The sequence below is a fragment of the Nannospalax galili genome, unplaced genomic scaffold (genome assembly GCF_000622305.1).
Source record: "Nannospalax galili isolate Female #2095 unplaced genomic scaffold, S.galili_v1.0 scaffold1437, whole genome shotgun sequence".
Classification (NCBI taxonomy): Eukaryota; Metazoa; Chordata; class Mammalia; order Rodentia; family Spalacidae; genus Nannospalax; species Nannospalax galili.
In genome coordinates this window covers 199,509-210,210 of record NW_008341050.1, presented here as the reverse complement: position 1 = coordinate 210,210, position 10,702 = coordinate 199,509, and the positions used below count along the sequence as shown (strand labels likewise).

General features: G+C 46.3%; 2 protein-coding genes across 5 annotated transcripts in view; both read left to right on the top strand.

Annotated features, from left to right (window-relative positions):
* The first annotated feature begins 5,604 nt into the window (after positions 1-5,604).
* Positions 5,605-7,669, top strand: Chchd1 (coiled-coil-helix-coiled-coil-helix domain containing 1). Its single transcript, XM_008836571.3, has 3 exons — positions 5,605-5,765; positions 5,894-6,012; positions 7,036-7,669. The coding sequence occupies exons 1-3, from the start codon at positions 5,642-5,644 to the stop codon at positions 7,147-7,149; spliced, it is 357 nt and encodes a 118-aa protein (XP_008834793.1). The 5' UTR covers positions 5,605-5,641; the 3' UTR covers positions 7,150-7,669.
* A 2,366-nt stretch (positions 7,670-10,035) lies between these two features.
* Positions 10,036-10,702, top strand: part of Zswim8 (zinc finger SWIM-type containing 8) — a 16,312-nt gene continuing 15,645 nt past the window's right edge. For 2 of the 4 annotated variants that reach the window (XM_008836569.3, XM_008836568.3), the window contains exon 1: positions 10,102-10,551. In XM_008836569.3, coding sequence (XP_008834791.1) covers positions 10,344-10,551 — 208 coding nt within the window. In that variant the 5' untranslated portion in view covers positions 10,102-10,343. Of the gene's footprint in view, positions 10,552-10,702 lie in introns of all 4 variants that reach the window. The other 2 variants (XM_008836567.3, XM_008836570.1) reach the window with 2 other exon arrangements.

Genomic DNA, 10,702 nt, shown 5'->3' with positions numbered 1-10,702 from the left:
AGCTGACCTGGAACCCACTATGTAGACCAGGCTGGCATTGAACTCACAGAGATCCACCTACCTCTGCCTCCCAAGTGCTGGGATTAAAGGCGTGCGCCACTATGCCCAGCTTTTGGTCTTTTTGAGACAGGGTTTCCCTGTAGCCCCAGCTGTCCTGGAACTCACTGTGTAAACCAGGCTGGCCTTGAATTTAAAGAGATCGCCTGACTCTGCCTCCCGAGTACTGGGATTAAAGGCATGTGCCACCACGCCCGGCTAAGGCAAGGTTTTTAAGCCATCATCATAAATAGGCAATTTAATAAGAACCTTAATCAGACTTAGGGAAGCAATCCAACTGTCTACTGCTGAGGTTTGAACATAACAGCCCAATGCATAAGGGAACCATGATTTTTTTCTGAGACAATAAGAAGGAGTCCCTTGGCCCTTGGAGCTATGCTGGTTATATTAGTGAATTATCACTAGAGAAGTCTCATACCTTATCAATGTATCTGATTATAAAGGTATCTAGATACCATATCTACATAGGTATGTATGCATGTTAGATGCTTTAGCAACTAGGTTTCTTGCTTAATATTATGACATCCAGGGATATAACCAAGAAAAATGGAAACTTAGGCTGGATTTAATTCCTAATTTTTATTTTATTCATGTGATTGTGTGTGTGTGTGTGTGTGTGTGTGTGTTGCTGGAGATTGGATCCAGGGCCTTGCCCATACTAAGCATGTGCTCTGCCTCTGCCTCTGAGCTCTATCCCCAGCTCTTTTGTAAAAGATGTCCTTTATAAAAACATGGAAAATTTGTTTAGTCTGTTTGATCTCTTGCAGAGAATAAGAGGGAAGGACCTTTAAAAATACATAGAAAACAGGAGGGTCCTTGAGTTCCAGGCCAGCTTGGAACTGTCTTTAAAAAAAATTAACATTTTATAGTACAAAAGAAGTGAAACACAGGACTCTGGTTTCTAAACTTGCAATCCATATTGATGCAGATGCTGATTCACTTTGCAAAGTAAATATTACATAAGTGAAACCTAGATTAGGACTTCTGTCAGGTGCAATAAGAAAGGTAAGTGGTTATGCAAGGTGTAGAATCATCCTTAATTACACCAGCTCACATTAGTGCTCCTTTATCACATGCACAAAGCCATCCAGTTTATGAATGGTTGTTGCTGAAGACTCTGGTCTTGCTTTGTGCTCAGTGCTTCCCAGATTCTTTCCCTTTATCCCTGTCATTATGTTCACAAAAGAACAGGTAAATCAGGTGCTATGTTTCCACATGGGAAAGAACTAGGGATAGCCACATAGTATTTAATGATTAAAAACTTTACTTTCCACCAGGCGTGGTGGCGCACCCCTTTAATCCCAGCACTTGGGAGGCAGAGGCAGGTGGAGCTCTGTGAGTTCAAGGCCAGCCTGGTCTACTTAGTGAGTTCCAGGACAGCTGGGGCTACAGGGAGACCCTGTCTCAAAAAGATAAAAAAAAAAAACAAACAAAAAACCTTTACTTTCCACATGGAGGAAGCAAGAAAAGTGAGTTTTTCTGATATAGGGCTCAGCTACCTTGTATTTGCTACAGGGTGGGGTACTAGTAGCAGTTTCTGATAGGAGTCCAACTACTAAAGTATGGGGTAGAGTCACCATGGATGCCTGCATTACGTAATACAAGTGTTGCTGTTTTCTATTATCTCAGGTTGCATTTTATATAATAAACTACTTTTTACCTAGTGTCTTCTACCTGGTTACTTTTTTATTACATTTGTTTATTGTGTGTATATATGTGTGGGCACTCCTGTACCACAGTGTATGTGTGGAGGTCAGAGGACAACTTGCAGGAGTTGGTTCTCCCTCCCCCCTGTGGGTTCCAGGGATCAAACTCAAGTTGGTAGGCCTAACCACAAGCACCTTTTACCCACCCAACCGAGCCATGTTGCTGGCCCCGCCTGCTTACTTTTGGGGGTTGGAGATGATAAAATCTGACATTTGTAAAAATAATGTTAAATATTTGTTAATTTAATTTTTGTTTCATTTGTTTTCTTTTTGTTTCTTTGAGATGGGGTCATGGTATTGTGACTCTAGTTTGCTTGGTCTCACACCCATGATGCTCCTCCTGCCTCAGTCTTCTAAATGCTAGCTGGGATTACCAGCAGAGGCTACTACACCTGGCATTTTCATTTAACAACTATTTATTGGCAATATTTTAGACACTGGGGATTCAGTAGTGAAGAACATACACAAAGATTCTTTCTCTCATGGTGTTTTGTTTGTTTGTTTGTCTTTTTGAGACAGGGTCTCCCTGTAGCCCCAGGTGTCCTGGAACTCACTAAGTAGACCAGGCTGGCCTTCAACTCACAGAGATCTGCCTGCCTCTGCCTCCCAAGTGCTGAGATTACAGGCAGCCATGCGCCACCGCGCCCGGCAAGTGTTTACATTTTAAAGATTTTCGGGGGTCAGGGTCTCACTATGTAGCCCTGGCTGACCTGGAACTTTTCTCTATAGACCAGGCTGGCTTCTAAGTCACAGAGATCTGCCAACCTCTGCCTTCTGAGTGCCAGGATTAAAGGTGTGCACCACCACATCAGTGACAAGGTTTTTTTTTTTTTTTTTGGTTTTTTTGAGACAGGGTCTCCCTGTAGCCCCAGCTGTCCTGGAACTCACTATGTAGACCAAGCTGGCCTTGAACTCACAGAAATCTGCCTGCCTCTGCCTCCTGAGTGCTAGGATTAAAGGAGTGGGCCACCACGCCCGGGACGACAAGATTTTTTATATTTTTATGTGTATGCCACATGTGTGTGAGTGACCATGGAGGCCAGAAGAGGGCATCAAGATCCCCTGGAGTTGGAGTTACAAGTGGTAGTGAGCCACGGGAAGTGGGTACTGGGAACCAAACTCTGGGTCCTTTGGAAGAGCAGCAGATACTCTTAACTGCTGAACCATCTCTCCAGCCCTGTGCTTACATTTTAAAATAGATGCCGAGCAATATAAAGCCACAGACAATAAATTCAGGCTGTGATGGTTGCTCTGAAGAGGGTTGATGGTGGAAGGGCATGGCAAATCAGGAAAGACATCTCTGACAAGAACTGAGACTCAGGAAGAAAACAAGCCAAGTAGATACCAGTAGGAAATTTCCAAACATTTGTAATAAGTGATTTTAACACCAATGTGCCCATCCAAGTAAACCTTTGTCCTCTAAAGTAGACATCTTACAAACTACATGCTTCTTGGGATTCACTTCCATTTGCAGAAGTGTCTTGGAGCTCATTTGGAAATGCCTTAAGAATTTGTGACACATCCTTGGGTTGAGATTTGTAAACAGCTAAAAGAACAAAGTGATGAAGCAACTACAACTGGAGATCCAAGTCCATAAACAGCAATGATACTACCACAGTGCTTCACTAAATCAGATGATAAATGTGAAACCTTTTAAACCTCAGCCTCTGCAATAGGATCGTAACAAATGTGCAAATGGCACCTAAATACTATTTGTTATAAAATAAAGGGGCTTAATTTTTCTTCAGTTTTTAGAATAGCCCTAAAGGTAGTAAAAAGCAATTTCTTGTAGATTTATTAAAACAAAAATATTTTCCAACCTCACATTTCTTTTAAAAATTTAATTTTTAGCCAGTCATGGTGGCGCACGCCCGTAGTCCCAGCACTCAGGAGGCAGAGGCAGGCAGATCTCTGTGTTTGAGCCTGGCCTGGTCTACATAGTGAGTTCTAGGACGGCTGGGGCTACAGGGAGATCTTGTCTCAAAAAGACTAAAAGAAAAAAAGAATTTTGGAGGGGGGGGTTGGAGAGATGGCTCAGTGGTTAAGAGCATTGGCTGCTCTTACAGAGGACCTGGGTTCAGTTCCCAGCACGCACACGGAGGTTAACAACCATTTGTAACTCGAGTTCCAGGGGAATCTGATGTCTTTGGACCGTCACAGGCATTGCACAACATGCACTTACATACATGTAGGTAATACATTCATATAAATAAAAATAATATTTTTTTTAATTGGGGCGGGGTGCCGGGCGTGGTAGTGCATGCCTTTTTTTTTTTCTTTTATTTTTTGGTCTTTTTGAGACAGGGTCTCCCTGTAGCCACAGCTGGCCTGGATTCACTATGGAGACCAGGCTGGCCTCGAACTCACAGAAATCTGCCAGCCTCTGCCTCCCAAGTGCTGGGATTAAAGGTGTGTGCCATCTCGCCTGGCCCATTTCTTTGTATTTTAAAAATATTTTATTTTAAAAGCCGGGCGTGGTGATGCACGCCTTTAATCCCAGCATTCGGGAGGCAGAGGCAGGCAGATCTCTCTGACGTCAAGGCCAGCCTGGTCCACATAGTGAGTGAGTTCCAGGACAGCTGAGGCTACAGGGGAGAGACCCTGTCTCAAAAAGACCAAAAAAAAAATTTTTTTTTGTTCTATTTTATGTGCAAGAGTATATTGCCTGCATGTATGTAAGTGCACCTGTGTCATGCAATACCCATGGAGGTCAGAAGAGGACAATAGATCCCCTGGAACCGGAGTTAGGGATGGTTGTTAGTTAACAAGTGGGTGCTGGGAACTGAATATGGGTCCTCAGCAAGAGCAGTCAGTGCTTTTAACTGCTGAGCCATCTCTCCAGGCCCTTCTTTGTATTTTTTGTGAGTGTTTTGCCTGTGTGTTAAGTGCACCATGTGCGTGCAGTGCCTAAAGAGGCTAGAAGAGGGCATTGGAATCTCTGGAACCGGAGTTACGTATTATCTGTTAGCCACTATGTGAGTGCTGGGAGCTGAATCTGGGTCCTCTGCAAGGCCAGCAAGTACTCTTAACCGCTAAGACATTTCTCCAGTCACTTATTTATTTTTTTGTTTTGAGACAGGGTTTCCCTATAGCTCCAGCTGGCCTGGAACTCACTATGTAGACCATGTTGGCCTCGCAGAGATCCATCCACCTCTACCTCCCAAGTGCTGGGACTCTAAAGGCGTCTGCCACTGCACCCAGCAAAAATTAATTTTTAGAAAAATTTTATTTGGTTTTGATGATTCACACTTGTAATGTCAGCACTCAGGAGATGCGGAGGTAGGCGGTTAAGAAGTCCAAGATCATCCTGGGCGACACAGGAAGTTCGAGACCAGGCTGGCTTAGAACTAATGTCAATTCTCCTGCCTCAGCCTCCCCAGCACGGAAGTTACGGAAGTCACCATGCTTGGCTTTGGAAGTTTATTTCCTTTGGTTTCGGAGGACAAGGTCTCATAGAGTAGCTTTCAGGCTGGCCTGGCAGTCAGGGCGATTCTCTTGCCTCAGCTTCGGGAATGCTAGGATAACAGCAGGGCAGACCTAACACCATAAAATCTATTCTGTTTCGCTCCCCTCCTCTTTGCCCTTTGCTTTGTCAATGATCTTCTCCAGTCATTAGACCAAATGGCAAGAACCGGATAAGAGAGTCCATGCCTGCAGGCCTGTTCTGGGTGTCCCCTGGCCAGTCCTGCCCTGGCCCAGAGCCCACAGAGGAGCAAGCCTAACCTGGTGACCAGTGTGGGCGGGGCAGGGGTTCGAACCCAGAGAGTACCAAGAAAAAGAAGGTGCGCGCGCAGCTGTCCATGGGCGGTGCGCCAAGGAGGTAAGGGTGAGGTGGAGTCACACATACCGCCGCGGAGCTTGCTGGGAACTGGAGTAAGATGGCGACGCCCAGCTTGCGGGGCCGCTTGGTGCGGCTGGCCAACCCCAGGAAGCCTATCCTGAAGCCGAACAAGCCCCTCATCCTAGCCAACCGCGTTGGGAGCCGACGCCGGGAGAAGGGCGGTGAGCACTCGGGGCCGGGGAGCCCCTAGGGCTGACACCCCAGGGTTGGGAGCAGGGCGGCTGTTTAGGAGCGCGGGAAAGGTCCAGGTCCGCTGGTGACTGACGGTCCCCCAGTTCTTCCGCTGCAGAGGCGACCTGTATCACGGAGATGTCAGTGATGATGGCTTGCTGGAAGCAGAACGAATTCCGCGATGAGGCGTGCAGTAAAGAAATCAAGGATTTCTTCGATTGTTCTTTCAAGGCTCAGGTGACAGCTAGCTCCTGGGGTGCCTTGTTGGGAAGAGAGTAGGGAAGTGTGGATAAAGGTTCTTCCTGCTTTTTGCTAGGTTATCGAAAGTTCCTCGTATTAATTTGGGAGATAGTTCACCCATGCCAAAGAGGGAAAAGTGCCGGGCATGGTGGCACACGCCTTTAATTCCACTGCTCCGGAGGCAGAGGCTGGCAGATCTCTCTGAGATTGAGGCCAACCTGGTCTACTCTACATAGAGACTTCCAGGCCAGCCAGAGCTGCATAGTGACACCCTGTCTCACTTTGAACATTAAAAAAAAAAAAAAAAAAAAAAAAAAAAAAGCGAAAAGTTAAAGTTGTGAAAATGGTTGATCTTCATTTCTTATATGATTCTGAACTTGAGCTTTGCTATGTGAAAGGTGAGGTCAAAATACACTAATATGGTGGGGAATGGTAGCTCATGCCTTTAATCCCAGCACTCAGGAGGCAGAGGGAGGCGCATCTCTGTGAGTTCAAGGCCAGCCTGGTTTACATAGTGAGTTCCAGGACAGCTGGAGCTACAGGGAGATCCTGTCTCAAAAAGACCAAAAAATAAACAAAACATTAATATGCCAGTGTTAGAGGAAAGTAATGCTAAACTACTTTGACAGATTTATCTTGCTGTCAGCTAGCCATTACTGTTTGAAATAGAGTGAAGCCATTTAAGGACATGTTTGTCTCCAGCCTCCATTTACTTGCTAGCTGGCTTAACAGCTCCAGATCATAGACGTTTCTAGGTCCCAAATCCTTTGTTGCCTTTGTCTTCTTTTCCTGTCTTTGTACATGCTTGCCTGTTCTGTTGTGTGTAGGCACATGTGTGGGTACCACTAAGAAGTGGTGCTTGTGTGCTGGTCCGAGGTTGATGTCAGGAATCTTCCTCCATTGCTCTTCTACCTTATTCTTTGAGGCAGGGTCTCTTGGGGTTTAGTGTACCCTACAAACTATGAGACTATATCAGGGAAAACTTAACAACTGTTATTGTTGTTTTTGTTGTCTTTTCAGGAAGCCGGAAAGATGAGATTAATCCAGGAGTCCCTGGGACAGTCTGGGAGTTTACCTCCTTCCAAAATGACTAAGTTATTACAAAGGTTTCCTAACAAATCTCATCTCAGCTGAAAATGGAGAAACAGTTTCAGTGATTGGATTGTCATTTCTGAAATGTGCAGGGGCATTTTAGGAATGTTTGCATTTGTACTAAAACGCATTTTGGAAGGGTAAAATGAGGCAGAACACTTTATTTTGCTCTTTGGAAGCATGCTCTGGATGGAAGTTATGCCTTGTTCTGAAATAAAACTCTCTAAGGAGAAATTGGCCATTTATCCTGAATTAGATACTCTCTCCTTACCCACCTATCCCCATCCTGAACTGAGCTAAACCTTCTTTCTTGAACCGTGTACTCTCCCCAAAACCATGGAAGTTCTTTTTTTCCTACTATGCCCTAGATGAACAAGTATGATGTCTTTTCTTGCATTTGAAGGCCTTTACACCGTTTAGTGTTCTTGTCTTTAGATACAAAGGTTAGTGAAGTCTCTCTGTATGCAGAGCTTTTTGCTATCAGCTATATTTAATGAGTGCATATTTCATGCCTAGTCCCTCCAAGGTACTTGTTAAATAAAATGCAAACTGGTGACCCAGAGGTTCTGCAGATATATTTCATTTGACTTGTACAATTTTAAAGTTTTTAGGGGCCACTGGAGAGATGGCTCAACAGTTAAGAACACTGACTGCCCCTATAGAGGATCTGGGTTTGGTTCCCAGGACTCACATGGTAGCTAACAACTGGCTGTACCTCTAGTTCCAGGGGATCTAACACCCTGTTCTGAATTTGGGCATTGCATGCTCATAGTGTACTTACATAGATGCAGGCAAAATATTCATACACAAAAAATTTAAACAAAAAAAGTTTTTAGGGGCTAGAGAGATGGTTCAGCAATTAAGAGCATTTGCTGCTCTCTCAGAGCACAGTTCAGTTCCCAGTACCATGAAGACAGTGCTTAGCTACCTGTAGTTCCAGCTCCAGGGGACCTGACTCCTGATGCTCTCACATCACACACACATAAAGCTTAAAAAATCTTACCTGCTGGATGTGGTGGCACAACCTTTAGTCCCAGCTTTTGAGAGGCAGAGGCTGGTGGATCTCTGATTCAAGGCCAGTCTGGTCTACGTAGTGAGTTCCAGGTCAGCTTCCAGTTACAAGGATACCCTGTCTCAAAAAAAAAAAAAAAAAAAAAAGAAAAGAAAAGAAAAGAAAAAATGTCTTTTTTTACCTAAGAAATTGGGGGGGAAAAATCAGGTATCTTCACTTTTTCCTCCTTCATTCTGTGTGATAGTAACTAGGCATAGCTGATTATCATTTACTCTAGTAGTCCAGTGACTTTCCACTTCATTCTCCCAAATGATGGAACTGAACCTTGATAGGCAATTAGCTTGTGTATTACTATTCACTTTTAAGTCATGTGCAGCTTGCTGAAGGTGCTTACTTCTTTGATCCCCTGATATTAGAAACAATTGTGCAGCATTTTATATATACTTTTCCCTTTCAGGCATAATCAAGAAGTTGGATTTGGGGGTACTTTGGCTAATGAATCCTTAACTTATGGTTAGTGGACTATCAGTAAGACACCTGTGGGGGGGGGAAACATCTATAACCACAACTGAAATTTAGCATTTCAATTAGGGTTACAGGAAACAAACCACAGTAATATTAATACTCATATGAATTATTTTTTTCAAGAGCTGCTGGGCATTGACCCTAGGGCCTTGTTTTTTTAAAGATTTTTTATTTTATGTGTATGAGTATATTGCCTGCATGTATGTAAGTGCACCTGTGTCATGCAATGCCTGTGGTGATGAGTAGAGGGTGTTGGATCCCCTGGAATGGGAGTTACAGTTGTTAGCTGCCATATGGGTGCTGGGAATTGAACCCATGACCCCAGGGCTTTGTAAATGCTAAGCAAATATTGCCAATGAGTTACAAACCCAACCCAATATTGTCATTTAATGTATAAACAATACTGTGTTGCAAATTTGTTTTAGTAATGTCTTGTTAATTGTGTTTAAACATAGTTGATTATAATTCATAACAAGGCGGGGAGGAGGGCATCCATGGACTTCATTAGACTTCTACAGTCTATATCACTTGCACAAACACACACAAAAGATTAAGAATTTCTAGATTTAGGGCTGGAGAGATGGCTCAGCAGTTAAAAGCACTTGCTCTTAAAAGAACTTAGGTTTTTTCCCAGCCCCCAGAGGGCAACTCACAACTGGCTGTGCCTGTAACAACAGTTCCAGAGGATCCAGTGTCCTCTTCTGGCTCTGTGGGCGTTGCATGGGTGCGATGCACATATATACATGCAAAATACTCATACATGATACACAAAAAAATTTTTAGAAGCTCTTACTCTTCTTCTAGAGGACCGGAGTTCAGTACCCAATATCCACACCAGGTGGCTCACAGCCTGTACCTCCAGCCAGGGGCTCTGACATCCTCTTCTGCCCTCCACTGGCACCACACGCGTGCTAGTGCTCACACACACACACGCACTGAAAAACAAGAGAATTCCTAGATTCAAAAGTAAAACAGGAAAGGCACAACTACTTCCTGAGACCAAATGCCTTTTTTTCTTCTGGTACATCCCGTTAGTCCCTTTGAAGTGTGGAGTACAGGCTTCTGGACTGCAGTTCCCAGAAAGCAATGCGGCCCTAGGGTCTATCCTGAGTCTGGACAATAAGCTCTATCCAATGGTCACTGCGGTGTCTCTTGACAGCCTACGGTTCTGGACGACAACGCGGCGGTTTAGGGGCGTTATGGACAGAGAGGGCCTGCTGGACTCGCTAGTCGTCCAGACACCCTTGGGAGCTGGCTTCTTGGTATGAGAGCGGGCTCAAGAAAGCAACACGAAATGCAGCAATTAAACAAACGTGTCCCCTACACCCGCCCGTACGCGGTCCAGTTCAGGAGCGCGCGAGGGCGGAAGTGGTGATGGCCGGCGCGGCCGGAAGTGCGGATCAGCTGATGGGGGAGGCGGCGCCGCAGCCGCCGAGAGGCCCTGGCAGCCCAGCGCCTCGTCCGGGCCCCGAGTCTCGCAGCCTGGCCACAATTCCCGTTCGGACCCCGCTGTTGGGCAAGGCCCGGCGCGGTATCCCTCCCCGGCTTGAGCTCCCCGCCCCGTTCGGCCGCCCTGAGCGCCCCGGCCACCCCCAGCCCGGGCTCGCCCCTCAGGCCCCGGGCCTCCCCTCCGTCCCCGGCCGGCGGCCCAGGCCCCGGATCCGCGGGGGGGGACCCGGCCCCTGGGGGTGCAGGCCCCATGGAGCTGATGTTTGCGGAGTGGGAGGACGGTGAGCGCTTCTCGTTCGAGGATTCCGACCGCTTTGAGGAGGATTCACTGTGTTCCTTCATCTCTGAGGCCGAGAGCCTTTGCCAGAACTGGCGAGGATGGCGCAAGCAGTCCGCGGGGCCCAACTCCCCCACGGGCGGCGGTGGCGGCGGAGGCGGTGGCGGTTCGAGAATGCGAGGTGAGGATGAGCTAGGCGGGCTGTGCGGGGGAGGGGAGCGGGCCGGCCCTGCTCCCACCTTGCTCAGGAGCTGTCCGGGTCTGGGAGCTGTCCCAAGCTTAGAACTGACTTCAGGACTCGCTCTTCTGGCCTTCTGGGGCTGGGGTGGTAT

What these genes read in the sequence shown, in the direction of transcription:
- Chchd1 (XM_008836571.3), top strand. Translation starts at nt 5,642, where the DNA reads ATGGCGACGCCCAGCTTGCGGGGCCGCTTGGTGCGGCTGGCCAACCCC. An exon ending in CCGACGCCGGGAGAAGGGCG is followed by an intron (nt 5,766 to 5,893) that starts GTGAGCACTCGG and finishes CTTCCGCTGCAG; the next exon opens with AGGCGACCTGTATCACGGAG. An exon ending in ATTGTTCTTTCAAGGCTCAG is followed by an intron (nt 6,013 to 7,035) that starts GTGACAGCTAGC and finishes TTGTCTTTTCAG; the next exon opens with GAAGCCGGAAAGATGAGATT.